The sequence below is a fragment of the Oncorhynchus tshawytscha genome, linkage group LG18, assembly GCF_018296145.1.
Source record: "Oncorhynchus tshawytscha isolate Ot180627B linkage group LG18, Otsh_v2.0, whole genome shotgun sequence".
Classification (NCBI taxonomy): domain Eukaryota; kingdom Metazoa; phylum Chordata; class Actinopteri; order Salmoniformes; family Salmonidae; genus Oncorhynchus; species Oncorhynchus tshawytscha.
Genome location: NC_056446.1, coordinates 8,761,087 through 8,778,829, shown reverse-complemented (window position 1 = coordinate 8,778,829; position 17,743 = coordinate 8,761,087). Strand labels below are relative to the sequence as shown.

At 42.1% G+C, this 17,743-nt stretch overlaps 1 protein-coding gene across 1 annotated transcript in view; it reads left to right on the top strand.

Annotated features, from left to right (window-relative positions):
- LOC112237258 (acyl-CoA:lysophosphatidylglycerol acyltransferase 1-like) overlaps positions 1 to 17,743 on the top strand; it is a 101,075-nt gene that overhangs the window by 25,624 nt on the left and 57,708 nt on the right. Inside the window, exon 3 of the mRNA XM_042300619.1 lies at positions 11,246 to 11,364. Within this exon, the coding sequence (XP_042156553.1) occupies positions 11,246 to 11,364 (119 nt within the window). The remainder of the gene's footprint in view (positions 1 to 11,245; positions 11,365 to 17,743) is intronic.

Below are 17,743 nucleotides of genomic sequence, written 5' to 3'. Positions count from 1 at the left end.
ATCATTCAGCCTACAGTAGCGATCAATGTGTGGTGTTCAATGTAGGCCTACATTCCATGAGACTTGCAAGGCTTGACATTAATTAATCTGTTTAATGAGGTGACTTTAAATGTTGTTTGATGCAAGAAACCACTTTTCAAAATAAAATGCATTGTTAATTCCATACCATTAATACAGATAATCAGACAAATGATGCGACCCTCTACTTAGCTTATTCATACAACACTGCCCCTTTTAAGACAAAAAAAGGTTGACTCGCTTTTCAAAGATGTCTAGAAATGTACATGTTTTGTGCTCTTGTAGGAAACAATCACTCCCCTATTGCTGATTACAAGTTATCTACAGTGCCTTGCGAAAGTATTCGGCCCCCTTGAACTTTGCGACCTTTTGCCACATTTCAGACTTTTCTCTGCAGTTCATCCAGAGTGATCATGGGCCTCTTGGCTGCATCTCTGATCAGTCTTCTCCTTGTATGAGCTGAAAGTTTAGAGGGACGGCCAGGTCTTGGTAGATTTGCAGTGGTCTGATACTCCTTCCATTTCAATATTATCGCTTGCACAGTGCTCCTTGGGATGTTTAAAGCTTGGGAAATCTTTTTGTATCCAAATCCGGCTTTAAACTTCTTCACAACAGTATCTCGGACCTGCCTGGTGTGTTCCTTGTTCTTCATGATGCTCTCTGCGCTTTTAACGGACCTCTGAGACTATCACAGTGCAGGTGCATTTATACGGAGACTTGATTACACACAGGTGGATTGTATTTATCATCATTAGTCATTTAGGTCAACATTGGATCATTCAGAGATCCTCACTGAACTTCTGGAGAGAGTTTGCTGCACTGAAAGTAAAGGGGCTGAATCATTTTGCACACCCAATTTTTCAGTTTTTGATTTGTTAAAAAAGTTTGAAATATCCAATAAATGTCGTTCCACTTCATGATTGTGTCCCACTTGTTGTTGATTCTTCACAAAAAAATACAGTTTTATATCTCTGTTTGAAGCCTGAAATGTGGCAAAAGGTCGCAAAGTTCAAGGGGGCCGAATACTTTCGCAAGACACTGTATATCTTGGAAAATAACTCACTAACTAGTAAATTAAATGAACAAAATGTGCACATTTGGCTACATGCAGCTCTTGCTTTGATCTCAAAATGAGCATCTACTCATGACCACAGCTGTAAACACAGTCCAGTTCAAAGTAAATGGTACAGATCCATATATGGCAATGGTCTATTTGCATATAGGCCGACTGCAGCTCTGATTGGTTATGCCGAATGGTCTGTGTAGAATATGTGCTGAATCGTGTAAATAGAATCCTACTACTATGCGTTCTGCCCACAAAAAGATCTATTGCATTATTTTTTGTTTCAGTATGTTGCATGAAACCTTGATAGTGTTAACAGGGAAAATTCTAGAACTTGAGTGACGTTCAGGCTCGTGCTTCTCTTTGTGGACGGATATTTCTTCTGCGCTCTGCGAGGCAGTCTCAGGGCTACTGCGCACCAGCTTAGAGGGAACATTGATTGAGACTTACCCAAACACCAGGGTGTCGCCAGTATTTTGTGTTAATGTAACCTCCGGTGTTATTGTTGCCATCAGGAGTGTGATGCATAAGACTTGTGGAGAGCAAAATCAATTACCTCTGCATCATTCAAAACTGTTGCTTTGTGAGGAGCTAAGTTAGCCATTGTTATGTAAATGCCAGCTGACGATGTCGTCCCCACAGTGACCGTACGTACATATCCCAACCAGAAGCCATGGATTACAGGCAACATCCGCATCAAGCTAAAGGCTATTTAAAAATAAAAATAAACATTTTTTAACCATTATTTAACAAGGCAAATCAGTTAAGAACAAATTCTTATTTATGAGGACAGCCTACCGGGAAACAGTGGGTTAACTGCCTTGTTCAGGGGCAGAATGACAGATTTTTACCTTGTCAGCTCAGGGATTCGATCCAGCCACCTTTTCGGTTACTAGCCCAATGATCGAGCCACTAGGCTACCTGCTGCCCCACTAGGCTAAAGCTGCCACTTTCAAGGAGCAGGATACTAATCCGGACTATTATAAGAAATCCTGCTATGCCCTCAGGAAAAGCGTCAATACAGGATTAAGATTGAATCCTACTACACAGCCTCTGATGCTTGTCGGATGTTGCAAGGCTTGAAAACTATTACTGACTACAAAGGGAATTCCAACCGTGAGCCTACCAGATAAGCTAAATGCCTTTTATGCTCACTTCGAGGCAAGCAACACAGAAGCATGCACAAGAGCACCAACTGTTCTGGATGACTGTGTGATTTACCCTCTCGGTAGCCTATGTGAGCAAGACCTTTAAACAGGTCAACATTCACAAAGCCATGGGGCCAGACGGATTACCAGGAGGTGTACTCAAGGCATGCGCGGACCAACTGGCAAGTGTCCTCACTGACATTTTCAACCGCTCCCTGACCGAGTCTGTAATACCTATAGGTTTCAAGCAGACCACCTTAGTCCCTGTGTCCAAGGAAGCGAAGGTAACCTGGCAAATTATTACTGCCAGATCCACAAGATGACGCAATCTGTTGCCAGGACAACAGTGTGGTGCCAGGACAACAACCTCTCAATGTGAGCAAGACAAAGGAGCTGATCATGGACTACAAGAAAATGCGGGCCGAAAAGGCCCCCATTTAACATTGACAGGGCTGTAGTGGAGCGGGTCGAGAGCTTGTCTACATCACCAACGAACTATCATGGTCCAAACCAGGGGTGGGCAACTCAAGTCCTCGAGGGCCTGATTGGTGTCACCCTTTTTTTCTCCATCCCTAGCAAACACAGCTGATTAATCAAATTGAATTCCAAACTGAGGATCATGATTAGGTGATTATTGGCGTCAGGTGTGTTAGCCGGGGCTGAGACAAACTGTGACACCAATCAATCAAATGTATTGATATAGCCCTTAGTACATCAGCTGATATCTCAAAATGCTGTACAGAAACCCAGCCTAAAACCCCAAACAGCAAGCAATGCAGGTGTAGAAGCACGGTGGCTAGGAAAAACTTAGAGAGGAACCAGGCTATGAGGGGTGGCCAGTTCGCTTCTGGCTGTGCCGGGTGGAGATTATAACAGAACATGGCCAAAATGTTCAAATATTCATAGATGACCAGCAGGGTCAAATAACAATAATCAGTGTTTGTTGAGGGTGCAACAGGTCAGCACCTCAGGAGTAAATGTCAGTTGGCTTTTCATAGCTGAGCATTCAGAGTATGAGTCACGACAGCGCAGACAGATTCCAAATAGTTTCCATAATGTCCACAGAAACATGTCAAATGTTTTTTATAATCAACCCTCAGGTTGTTTTTAAAATATATAATCGATAATATATCAACCGCAAATGTCTTTCACAGTAGGAGAGGGGAAAACAATGGCTGTCCAAATTCTGTTGCGTGAGCAAAACTCATGTGACCACTTGACGCGATGTTATCGTTCTGGCTCATTTTTTCAAAATAAAATCCTGAAACTATGTCTGAAGACTGACACCTTGAGGACACGATAGGAAAAGGAATCTGATTCATATCCCTTTAAGTCCAGCAAAGGGAGGCTATGGAACATGGAGTTTTCAAAATAGAAGCCACTTCCTGTTTTGATTTTCCTCAGGGTTTCGCCTGCAATATCAGTTCTGTTATACTCACAGACAATATTTTGACAGTTTTGGAAACTTTAGAGTTTTCTATCCAATACTAATAATAATATGCATATATTAGCAACTGAGACTGAGGAGCTGGCCGTTTACAATGGCCACCTTTTCATCCAAGCTACTCAATACTGAATGAAGAAGTACGGCCATCTTGAATGAGGGTAACTTGAAGTGTACTGTTAGATAAAGGCGCGTGACCAGAAAGCATGCTACAGTTTTTCCTCCAGTATTGAACACAGATCATCCCGTCTTCAATGTTATCGATTATTTACGTATACAAATACCTAAAGTTGTATTACAAAAGTAGTTTACTTTTAAAATATTTTGTAGTCACATTGCGAAAGTTGGAACCGGTGTTTTTCTGGATCAAACGCGCCAAATAAATTGACATTTTGGATATCGACGGAATTAATCGAACAAAAGGACCATCTGTGATGTTTATGGGACATATTGGAGTGCCAACAAAAGAAGCTCGTCAAAAGTAAGACATGAATTATATTTTTATTTCTACGTTTTGTGTTGCGCCTGCAGGGTTGAAATATGCTTTTCTCTCTTCAGATAATAGCATAGTTTGCTTTTGCTTCAAAGCCTTTTTGAAATTTGACATGTTGGCTGGATTCACAACAAGTGTAGCTTTAATTTGCTATCTTGCATGTATGATTTAATGAAAGTTAGATTTTTATAGTCATTTATTTGAATTTGACACTGCATTTTCCCTGGCTTTTGGCCAGGTGGGATGCTAGCGTCCCACATATCCCAGAGAGGTTAACAGGAAGCCAGTGTAGAGAGGCTAGCACTGGAGTAATGATGATAAATGTTGGTTCTAGTCAAGATTCTAGCAGCCGTGTTTAGCACTAAATAAAGTTTATTTAGTGCTTTATCCGGGTAGCCGGAAAGTAGAGCATTGCAGTAGTCTTACTTAGAAGTGACAAAAGCATGGATATATTTTTCTGCATAATTTTGGGACAAATGTTATTTTTGCAATGTTACGTAGATGGAAAAAAGCTGTCCTTGAAACAGTCTTGATATGTTTGTCAAATGCGTGATCAGGGTCCAGAGTAACGCTGAGGTCCTTCACAGTTTTATTTGAGACGAGTGTACAACCATCAAGATTAACTGTCAGATTCAACAGAAGATCTCTGTTTCTTGGGACCTAGAACAAGCATCTCTGTTTTGTCCGAGTTTAAAAGTAGAACATTTGCCACCATCCACTTCCTTATGTCTGAAACACAGGCTTCCAGGGAGGGCAATTTTGGGGTTTCATCGAAATGTACAGCTGTGTGTCATCCGCATAGCAGTGAAAGTTAACATTATGTTTTCGAATGACATCCATCACCAAGAGGTAAAATATATAGTGAAAACAATAGTGGTCCTAAAATGGAGCCTTAAGGAACACCTTACATTTACAGTTGATTTGTCAGAGGACAAACCATCCACAGAGACAAACTGATATCTTTCCGACAGATAAGATCTAAACCAGGCCAGAACTTGTCCGTGTAGACCAATTTCTGTTTCCAATCTCTCCAAAAGAATGTGGTGAATGATGGTATCACAAGCAGCACTAAGGTCTAGGAGCACGAGGACAGATGCAGAGCCATTATAAGGTCATTTACCACCTTCACGAGTGCGGTCTCAGTGCTATGATGGGGTCTAAAACCAGACTGAAGCGTTTCGTATACATTGTTTGTCTTCAGGAAGGCAGTGAGTTGCTGCGCAACAGCCTTTTCAAAAGTTTTGAGAGGAGTGGAAGATTCGATATAGGCTGATAGTTTTTTATATTTTCTGGGTCAAGGTTTGGATTTTTCAAGATGCTGTATTACTGCCACTTTTAGTGAGTTTGGTACACATCCAGTGGATAGAGAGCTGTTTATTATGTTCAACATAGGGGGGCCATCACAGGAAGCAGCTTTTTCAGTAGTTTAGTTGGAATAGGGTCCAGTATGCAGCTTGATGGTTTTGAGGCCATGATTATTTTCATCATTGTGTCAAGAGATATAAACACTTGAGTGTCTTGCTTGATCCTAGGTACTGGCAAAGTTGTGCAGACTCAGGACAACTGAGCTTTGGAGGAATACGCAGATTTAAAGAGGAGTCCGTAATTTGCTTTCTAATGATCAGGATCTTTTCCTCAAAGAAGTTCATGAATTTATCACTGCTGAAGTGAAAGCCATCCTCTCTTGGGGAATGCTGCTTTTTAGTTAGCTTTGCGACAGTATCAAAAATAAATTTTGGATTGTTATTTTCCTCTATTAAATAGGATGCTTGAGCAGCGGTGAGGGATCAGCAGTGAGGGATCTTCGATACTGCACTGCACTGTACTGTCTTTCCAAGCTAGTCGGAAGAATTCCAGTTAGGTGTAGCGCCATTTCCGTTCCAACTTTCTGGAAGCTTGCTTCAGAGCTTGGGTATTTTCTGTATACCAGGGAGCTAGTTTCTTATGAGAAATGTTTTTGTTTTTAGGGGTGCGACTGCATTGCGCAAGGTTAAATTGAGTACCTCAGGTGGTTAACAGATTTTTGTCCTCTGACGTCCTTGGGTAGGCAGAGGGAGTCTGGAAGAGCATCTAGGAATCTTTGGGTTGTCTGAGAATTTATAGCACGACTTTTGATGTTCCTAGGTTGGGGTCTGAGCAGATTATTTGTTGTGATTGCAAACGTAATAAAATGGTGGTCCGATAGTCCAGGATTACGAGGAAAAACATTAAGATCCACAGCATTTATTCCATTGGACAAAACTAGGTCCAGAGTATGACTGTGGCAGTGAGTAGGTCCGGAGACATGTTGGACAAAACCCACTGAGTCGATGATGACTCCGAAAGCCTTTTGGAGTGGGTCTGTGGACTTTTCCATGTGAATATTAAAGTCACCAAAAATGTGAGTATTATCTGCCATGACTACAAGGTCTGATAGGAATTCAGGGAACTCAATGAGGAACGCTGTATATGACCCAGGAGGCCTGTAAACAGTAGCTATAAAATGTGATTGAGTAGGCTGCATAGATTTCATGACTAGAAGACCAAAAAACGAAAATGTATTTAAAAACTTTTTTTTTTTAAACATTTGCTATCGTAAATGTTAGCAACACCTCCGCCTTTGCGGGATGTGCTGGGGATATGGTCACTAGTGTAACCAAGAGGTGAGGCTTCCATTTAACACAGTAAATTCATCAGGCTTGAGCCATGTTTGTCAGGCCAATCATATAGAGATTATGATCAGTGATTAGTTCATTGACTATAACTGCCTTGGAAGTGAGGGATCTAACATTAGGTAGCCCTATTTTGAGATGAGGTATCACAATCTCTTTCAATAATGGCAGGAATGGAGGAGGTCTTTATTCCAGTGAGATTGCTAAGGCGAACACTGCCATGTTTAGTTTTGCCCAACCTAGGTCGAGGCACAGACGCTGTCTCAATGGGGATAGCTGAGCTGAGTACACTGACTGTGCTAGTGGCAGACTCCACTAAGCTGGCAGGCTGGCTGGCTAACAGCCTGCTGCCTGGCCTGCACCTTCTCATTGTGGAGCTAGGGGAGTTATAGAGCCCTGTCTATGTTCGTAGATAAGATGAGAGCCCCCCTCCAGATAGGATGGAGTCCCGTCACTTCTTAACAGGTCAGGTTTGGTCCTGTTTGTGGATAAGCCCCAGAAAGAGGGCCAATTATCTACAAATTATATATTTTGGGAGGGGCAGAAAACAGTTTTCAACCAGCAATTGAGTTGTGAGACTGCTGTAGAGCTCATCACTCCCCCGAACTGGGAGGGGGCCGGAGACAATTACTCGATGCCGACACATCTTTCTAGATAATTTACACGCTAAAGCTATGTTGCGCTTGATGTTTCATCCTAACATTTTTGGTGCCGACGTAGATAACAATATACCTATACTCTCTACACTCGCCAGTTTTAGCTTTAGCCAGCACCATCTTCAGATTAGCCTTAACGTCGGTAGCCCTGTCCCCTGGTAAACAGTGTATGATCGCTGGATTATTCGTTTTAAGTCTAATACTGCAAGTAATGGAGTTGCCAATGACTAGGTTTTTCAATTTGTCAGAGCTAATGGTGGGAGACTTCGGCTTCTCAGACCCTGTAATGGGAGGAGAAGAGACCAGAGAAGGCTCGGCCTCTGACTCCGACCCGCTGCTTAATGGGGAGAACCGGTTGAAAGTTTCTGTTGGCTGAATGAGTGAATGAGCATTCCTTCAGCATTTCCTTCCCAGAAGCCTTGAGAAAATTGTCTAGCTGCGGGGACCGTGCGAGGGGATTTATACTACTATCTGTACTTACTGGTTGCACAGATGCTGTTTCATCCTTTCCTACACTGAAATTACCCTTGCCTAACGATTGCGTCTGAAGCTGGGCTTGCAGCACAGCTGTCCTGTATGTTATAGTACAGCAACGGCAATTAGAAGGCATCATGTTAATGTTACTACTTAGCTTCGGCTGGTGGAATTCCTGACGAACCACGTCCAGATAAAGCGTCCGGGGTGAAAAAAGTCGAGCAAGGGGAGAAAAAATATAAACGGTAATTAAAAGGTAAAAAACGTAAAGTTGGCAGGTAGCAAAGTAAGGATAGGAACAAACCGCATAGCAGCACGTAAACAAGTCTACAAGTTGTGACTGGAAATAACTTTCCAAATGCAAAACCAGGCCCTCGTGGACTGGAATTGCCCACCCCTGGTCCAAACACACCAAGACAGACACGAAGAGGGCATGACAAAACCTTTTCCCCCTCAGGAGACTGAAAAGTTTTGGCATGGGTCCCCGTTTCTCAAGTTATACAGCTGAACCGTCGAGAGCATCCTGACCGGTTGCATGGTATGGCAACTGATCGGCATCTGACCATAAGGTGCTACAGGGGGTAGTGCGAACGGCCCAGTACATCACTGGGGCCAAGCTTCCTGCCATCCAGGACCTATATAATAGGCAGCGTCAGAGAAATGCACAAAAAAATTGTCCATACTCCAGTCACCCAAGTCAGACTGTTCTCTCTGCTACCGCACGGCAAGCAGTACCGGAGCGCCAGGTCAAGGACCAAAAGGCTCCTCAACAGCTTCTACCCCAAGCCATGAGACTGCTGAACAATTAATCAAATGCCCACCCAGACTAGCCTGTATCCCGCACAAGGAAGACAGTAGCAGCAGTTTGCAGTGTGTGTGTGGGCGTATGTAGTGTGTGTTGGGCTTTTAGTGAGTGTGTGGGTAGAGTCCAGTGTGTGTGCATAGTCAGTGCAGGAGAGTTAGTGCAAAAAAGGGTCAATGCAGATAGTCCAGGTAGCTATTTATCAGTTTTGTTTAGCAGTCATGGCTTGGGGGTAAAAGCGGTTCAGGGTCCTGTTGGTTCCAGACTTAGTCCGCTGGTACGGTTTGCTGTGCGGTAGCAAAGAAAACAGTCTATCGCTTGGGTGGCTGGAGTCTTTGACAATTTTTTGGACCTTCCTCTGACACCGCCTGGTATAGAGGTCCTGGATGGCAGGGAGTGACAGTCGATGGCTTGGGTGGCTGGAGTCTTTGACAATTATTTTGGCCTTCCTCTGAGACTGCCTTGTGTAGAGGTCTTGGATGGCTGAACAAAACCGATAAATAGTTAATCAAATGGCTACCCGGTCTATCTGCATTGACTCTTTTTTTGCACCAACTCTCCTGCACCTTACTATGCACACACACTGGACTCTACCCACACACTCAAACTTAATTACACCCCAAAACACACACACACACACACGACCAAAAAATGGCTTTTCCTTGTTAAACAAAGCCACAGCGTGCCTGAGAGGGCAATAACCCCTCTATGTTTTGCTCTCACGAGAGAGAACTCACAATCATGACACAAGATAGGTAAGCAACTGGACCCTAAAAGGGACCCGTAGTGCCCTATTGACAGTTCTACAGCTGCACCATTGAGAGCATCTTGACTGGCTGCATCACCACTTGATACGGCAAGATCTACAGCTGCACCAAGTTTTACAGCTGCACCATTGATAGCATCTTGAGTGGCTCCATCACCGCTTGGTACGGCATCTGCAAGGCACCTGATCGTAAGGTGCTACAGAGGGTGGTGAGTACAGCCCAGCTAGAACTTTTTGAGGTCTGCTGGATCCATGGCCAAGTGAGACATGGGTGCTGCCCCGCGGAGATGGAAATTGAAAAGCCTGAGCCTTTTGGGTAGAACACTTGGGTAAATCCTCAGTGGAAATGTGGAATGAGTCAGCAAGACTCTCCAGAACCACGGGGATTCCACTTACAATCTTCCTTTCATTTGTCCAACTCTGGCTTTAGCTCTATAGTGAAACCCCAACAGTCTCTCCAGGTCTCCAGTGGGGTAGCTCTACTGTTAAATACGCACTGTCGTCCAAGTGAGTTAAATTACAAAAGAAGATCGTCCATTTGTTATGTGGGAGGCCCGTTGTTGTCTTCCCCCCCCCATGTTGGCACAAAGTTTGTTTTTTCCTTTGTGGCGGCTCCTGTGTTTAGTGTCAATAGGGCGCTACGGGCGGCACAGTTACTGAAGGAGTTCGTTTGGCATCTATTGAATAGGGGGTGCCAATGTAAACCAGCCAGAAGAATGGAGCCCAAGAGATCTGCTTTAATGAGCTGAGATGCTAGAGACTAGCCCATGTCCATTTTGAAACCAAAGTGGCATGGTGTTTTAAGGCATGTGGCTTAATAGCTTATTTTAAGGCGACACTTTCTCTTCAAGACCAGTATAGAATATGTTGAGTCCTTTTTAGGGTCCAGTTGCTTTCCTATCTTGTGTTTTGGTTGTGAGTTACCTCTCGTGAGAGCACAACATAGACGGGTTATCGCACTCTCAGGCACCCTGTGGCTTTGTTTATCAAGGAATAGCTATTTTCGGATCATGTAAATACACATAGTCCACTTTCATGAGAACTTTTCCCACCTTGAGAAAACAATTCTGATCTAACTTGTTCCAAAATGTAGGCCTACAAGTTGTAATTTTCCATTAGAAGTTGATTTTTAAATCATGTTTACGGCCACTTTAATAAAGTTTACATACTGCTTTACTTATCTCATATATATATATAAAGATCGAGCAATGTCGGAGTGGGATCGGCTAAAATACAGTAGAATATATATATATATATATATATATATATATATATATATATACACAGTATTCTATTCTACTGTATTTTAGTCGATGCCACTCTGACATTGCTCAATCTAATATGTATATATTTCTTAATTCCATTATTTTACTTTTAGATTTGAGTGTATTGTTGTGAATTGTTAGATATTACTGCCCTGTTGGAGCTAGGGACAAGCATTTGGCTACACCCACAATAACATCTGCTAAATACGTCTGTGACCAATAAAAATTGATTTTAATATGATGGCCTAGCTAGGGATTTCGAGATAATTAGTGCACAATCACTGTGGTCTTGAATGGCTCAGTTGATGGCGCATGGTGATTGCAAGCCCAGGATTGTGGGTTCGATTCCTGGGGCCACCTATATGTAAAACTGCATGCATGCATGACTAAGTCTCTTTGGACTAAAGTGTCTGCTAAAATGGCATAGGATGTGTCCACTAACTCCACTTGTGTTGTCTTGTCCAGTGATGGAATGGGGCGACGACGTAAGGCCCCTTTCTGAAGAGGAAGCCATGGTCATCGTCAACCACCAAGCCACAGGGGACGTGTGCACCCTCATGATGTGCTTGCAGGACAAGGGCACGGTAAGAGACTCCTCCAAAGTTGGCAATGTAGCCTCCTAGAACAGTGTTGTTGTTTTTTTAACATCTTCTCCAATTTAGCCCTGAACTAGCTCACTGATTTGACCTTATGAAGGGCTTGATAATTATTTGATAATTATATTCAATCAGGCCTTCTAGCTCTAAAATAGTTCAAATACATGGCTAGGGGTCCCCGAGGAGAGGTTTGAAAACCCCTGTCCTAGACTACAAATCAATTCAAGTGAATTCAGGGAGGAACAAATTAAATTTAAGAGGTAGGCCTATTTCTTTAGACAAATCTTTAAACAAATTAAACAAAATGTCTTGAATTGACTGGTACTGAAATTAATTGAACTCATTCAATCCACTCGGGCACTTGATTAAGATCTGAAATGTGATTGGGTGTCTGGGGATTTCTAGTTTCATGGTCTGGGTGTGATATCATGTTTAATATCCTGCTCAAGGGGAACTGATGGTTGTGTGTAGGTTGGAATGTTTATTAAAGCAGATATGTTCTCTCAGCCTATGTCTTCAATGAAGGTATGCTGAGCCACTGACTTTGAGTATCAGATGAATGATGTTTCTGAAATGACTAGCTAGCCATTGTAGCTGCAGGACCAACTGACTATCTAGTATCTGCACACTATCTGGATTTTTGTTTTTTAGGGTGTAGCTTCCATCAATGTAATTGTCTTATTAGGAATGAAATAATCTCCCAAATGTCGCTATTTTTAAAACAATTTTATCCACCAGAAAATTAACCAGAGCAAATAATACAACAAATAGTGGTTAAACTCAAAAATACTAATAGATAAAAACATACATACGTTTTTGAAAAAAATGTATAATCTTTTATAAATGATATCATAAATAGGACTGATGGAGTTATGTCACACATGCAGCTAACAAAAATAAATGGAAAAGTCTGCTCTTCCCAAAATTACAACCCACTAATTGCAGCATTACCGCAAAACAGGAAGAGGAAATTGGAAGGGGGAAAAGTAGAGAACTTGTCTGTCGGTCCTGCATTTTTGGTTAAAGAAAATTGTGATAACTAAAACAGTGTTCCAGTTTCATTTAAGGACCAAAAAAATGACAGCTCTGTGCCATATAGATGGCAAAATAGTTGGGGAAGAGATTTTCGACGTGCTGATTTCGTGGCACATGGTTTATGAACTCTTACGCAAATCGACGCTGGATTCAAAACTTAAACTATTTATACAAAATTCTTGCAACCAATAGAATGGTCTGTCTGTGTGTCTGTCTGTCCCATTCCAGCTCTGCAGATTTTGCTGCGAAGAAACAGAATCATTAGATCATTTATTTTGGTACTGTCCATATGTAGCTTGTTTTTGGTCAGGTCCAGAAATGGCTGAAGAATTGCAACATTTACCTGGAGCAAACTCTGCAGATAGCTCTACTGGGTGATCTGAAAAGTCAGTCAATCAATCAATAATATAATAATACTTTTAGCAAAAATAATTATTTTTAATTTACAATCTGTAGAAATTATGAGAATAGAAAGGTTTAGAACTTTTGTGAAACATCACAGCGCAGTTGAAAAATATATGGCAAATAGAAATCCAATATGGATGGTGTTAAGAGATGGGAGGGGGTTGAATGGAGCTGAAGGTTGGGAATAATACCAACTAATAACAACAAGATAACTAATGTAAAACATACTGTGTCCGTAAAAGGGTATATAGGTTCAGAACTTTGGTGAAATAGACTGTGCCCGTTAAATGTATAAGGTGGAAGTAGAAGCCCTAAGCGTTGTTGTTTACTAGTTTACTCTAATTAGGGGAAGGGTGGGTAGGGTTAGAAAGTAATAAAGGAAAATATATTTTTAAAAAGATGAATGTTTATTTAACCAGGTAGGCCAGTTGAGAACAAGTTCTCATTTACAACTGCGACCTGGCTATGATAAAGCAAAGCAGTGTGACACAAACAGAGTTACACATGGAGTAAACAAACGTACAGTCAATAACACAATAGAAAAGTCTATATACAGTGTGTGCAAATGAAGTAAGATTGAGGTAAGGCAATGAATAGGCCATAGTGGCGAAATAATGACAATTTAGCAATTAAACACTGGAGTGATAGATGTGCAAGTTGAGATACTGGGGTGCAAAGGAGCAAAATAAATAAATAGATATGGGGATGAGGTAGTTGGGTGGGCTAATTACAGATGGGCTATGTACAGGTCCAATGATCTGTAAGCTGCTCTGTGACAGCTGATGCTTAAAGTGAGGGAGATATGCGTCTCCAGCTTCAGTGATTTTTGCAGGTAGTTCTAGTCATTGACAGTAGAGAACTGGAAGGAAAGGCGGCCAAAAGAGGAGTTGGCTTTGGGGGTGACCAGTGAGAGATACCTGCTGGAGCGCGTGCTACAGGTGGGTGCTGCAATGGTGACCAGTGAGCTGAGATAAGGCGAGGCTTTACCTAGCAAAGACTTATAGATGACTTGGAGCCAGTGGGTTTGGCGATTCTAGATTTAATTTTGGATTGGAGATGCTTAATGTGAGTCTGGAAGGCGATTTTACAGTCTAACCAGACACCTAGGTATTTGTAATTGTTTACATATTCTAAGTTAGAACCGTCCAGAGGAGTAATGCTGGACGGGCGGGCAGGTGCGGGAGGCGATCGGTTGAAGAGCATGCATTTAGTTTTACTTGCATTTAAGAGCAGTTGGAGGCCATGGAAGGAGGGTTGTATGGCATTGAAGCTCGTCTGGAGGTTTGTTAACACAGTGTCCAAAGAAGGGCCAGAGGTATAGAATGGTGTCTTCTGTGTAGAGGTGGATCAGAGAATTACCAGCAGCAAGAGCGACACTATTGATGAACACAGAGAAAAGAGTCACCCAAGAATTGAACCCTGTGGCACCCCCATAGACTGCCAGAGGTCCGGACAACAGGCCCTCCGATCTGACACACTGAACTCTGTCTGAGAAGTAGTTGGTGAACCAGGCGAGGCAGTCATTTTGAAAAACCAAGGCTGTTGAGGCTGCCGATAAGAATGTGCTGATTGACCGAGTCGAAAGCCTTGGCCAGGTCGATGAATACGGCTGCACCGTATTGTCTTTTATCGATGGCGGTTATGATATCATTAGGACCTTGAGTGTAGCTGAGGTGCACCATGACCAGCTCGGAAACCAGATTGCATAGCGGAGAAGGTACGGTGGAATTTGAAATGGTCAGAGATCTGTTTAACTTGGCTTTCGAAGACCTTGGAAGGCAGGGTAGGATATACATAGGTCTGTAACAGTCTGGGTCTAGTGTCTCCCTCTTTGAAGAGGGGGATGACCGCGGCAGCTTTCCAATCTTTGGGGATCTCAGACAATACGAAAGAGGTTGAACAGGCTAGTAATAGGGGTAAGAAGGTACAGTACCGTTCAAATTTTTTTTTAAGGAAAGCACACAAAGTCCATTAAAATAACATCAAATTGATCAGAAATACAGTGTCAACATTGTTATTGTTGTAAATTACTATTGTAAGGAAACGGCTGTACGCCTATGTAGATATTCCATTAAAAACCAGAGGCTCATTATCAGCAACCATCATTCCTGTGTTCCAGTGGCACGTTGTGTTAACTAATCCAAGTTTATAATTTTAAAAGGCTAATTGATCATTAGAAAACCCTTTTGCATTTGTTAGCACAGCTGAAAACTGTAGTACTGATTTAAAATAGCAATAAAACTGGCCGCCTTTAGACTAGTTGAGTATCTGGAGCATCAGCATTTGTGGGTTTGATTACAGGCACAAAATGTCCAGAAACAAAGCATTTTCTTCTGAAACTTGTCAGTCTATTCTTGTTCTGAGAAATGAAGGCTATTCCATGCGAGAAATTGCCAAGAAACTGAAGATCTCGTACAACCCTGTGTACTACTCCCTTCACAGAACGGGCACTAACCAGAATAGAAAGAGGAGTGGGGGGCCCCGGTGCACAACTGAGCAAGAGGACCAGTATGTTAGTGTCTAGTTTGAGAAACAGACGCCTCACAAGTCCTCAACTGGCAGCTTCTTTAAATAGTACACGCAAAACACTAGTCTCAACGTCAACAGTGAAAAGTTGACTCAGGGATGTTGGCCTTCTTGGCAGAGTTCCTCTGTCCAGTGTCTGTGTTGTTTTGTCCACCTTAATCTTTTCTTTTCATTGGCCAGTCTGAGATATGGCTTTTTCTTTGCAACTCTGCCTAGAAGGCCAGCATCCCGGAGTCGCCTCTTCACTGTTGACGTTGAGACTGGTGTTTTGCGGGTACTATTTAATGAAGCTATTTCTGATCAATTTGATGATATTTTAATGGACAGATAAAAAGTTTTCTTTAAAAACAAGGAATTATTCTAAAGTTGATTAACCTCTCTGGGATATTCGGGACGGTAGCGTCCCACCTCAACAACAGCCAGTAAACGTGCAGGGCGCCAAATTCAAAACAACAGAAATCCCATAATTAAAATTTCACACCATTTTAAAGATACACTTGTTGTAAATCCAGCCACATTGTCCGGTTTCAAAAAGGCTTTACAACGAAAGCACACCAAATGTTTTAGGTCATTCCCCAGTCACAGAAAAACACAGCCATTTTTCCAGCCGTAGAGAGGAGTCACAAAAAGCAGAAATATAGCTAAAATGAATCACTAACCTTTGATCTTCATCAGATGACACTCATAGGACTTCATGTATGTTTTGTTCGATAAAGTACATTTTTATATCCAAAAATCTCAGTTTACATTGGCGCGTTATGTTCAGTAGTTCCAAAACATCCGGTGATTTTGCAGAGAGCCAAATACATTTTCAGAAATACTCATAATAAACATTGATATAAGATACAAGTGTTATGCATGGAATTTTAGATCCACTTCTCCTTAATGCAACCACTGTGTCAGATTTCAAAAAGGTTTTTACCGAAAATGCACACCATGCAATAATCTGAGTATGGCGCTCAGACAACAAAACAAGCCATACAGATATCCACCATGTTGTGGAGTCAACAGTCAGAAATAGCATTATAAATATTCACTTACCTTTGATGATCTTCATCAGAATGCACTCCCAGGAATCCCAGTTCCACAATAAATGTTTGTTCGATAAAGTCCATAATTTGTCCAAATACCTCCTTTTTGTTTGCGCGTTTAGCCCAGTTATCCAAATTCATGAGGTGCGAGCAAACAAAGTCAAAAAGTTCCGTTACAGTCCATAGAAACATGTCAAACGATGTATAGAATCAATCTTTAGGAGGTTTTTATCACAAATCTTCAATAATGTTCCAACGGGATAATTCCCTTGTCTTCAGAAATGCAATGGAACGCAAGCTAACTCACACGTGGATGCGCATGGTCAGCTCATGGCACTCTGGCAGACCCCTAACTCATTCAGCTCCCATCCCCCCCTCCTTCATAGCAGAAGCCTGAAACAAGGTTCTAAAGACTGTTATAGCATCTAGTGGAAGCCTTGGGAAGTGCAATATGACCCCATAGACACTGTATATTCGATAGGCAAAGAGTTGAAAAACTACAAACCTCAAATTTCCCACTTCCTGGTTGAATTTTTTTCTCAGGTTTTTGCCTGCCATATGAGTTCTGTTCTACTCAGACATCATTCAAACAGTTTTAGAGACTTCAGTGTGTTTTCTATTCAAATCTACTAATTATATGCATATTCTAGCTTTTAGGACTGAGTAACAGGCGGTTTACTCTGGGCACCTTTTTATCCAAGCTACTCAATACTGCCCCCCTGTCCCAAAGAAGTTAAATTGATGAAGAAAACAAAAACAATCTACATACAATACCCCATAATGACAAAGCAAGCAAAAAGTTTTTTAGACATTTTTGCTAATTTATAAAGAATTCAAAAAATATCACACTTACATAGGTATTTAGACCCTTTACTCAGTACATTGTTGAAGCACTTTTGGCAGCGATAACAGCCTCGAGTTATCTTGGTGACAAGCTTGGCACTTGGGTTTTGCGCTACAAGCTTGGCACAAGGTTAGGGGAGGGTTTGGCCTGCAGGGATGTCCTTATCCCATCACGCACTAGCGACTCCTGTGGCGGGCTGGGTGCAGTGCACGCTGACACGGTCTCCGGGTGCACAGTGTTTCCTCTGACACATTGGTGCGGCTGGCTTTGAGGTTAAGTGGCCATTGTGTCAAGAAGCTGTGCGGCTTGGTTGGGTTGTGTTTCGGAGGACGCATGGCTCTCGACCTTCAACTCTCACGAGTCCGTAGGGGATTTGCAGCGATGAGACAAGACTGTAACTACCAATTGGAGACTGTGAAATGGGGTAAAAGTAACAATAAATAAATAAATAAATAAAAGGACATTTCGAGACTTGTCCCGAAGCCACTCCTGCATTGTCTTGGCTGTGTACATAGGGTCGTTGTCC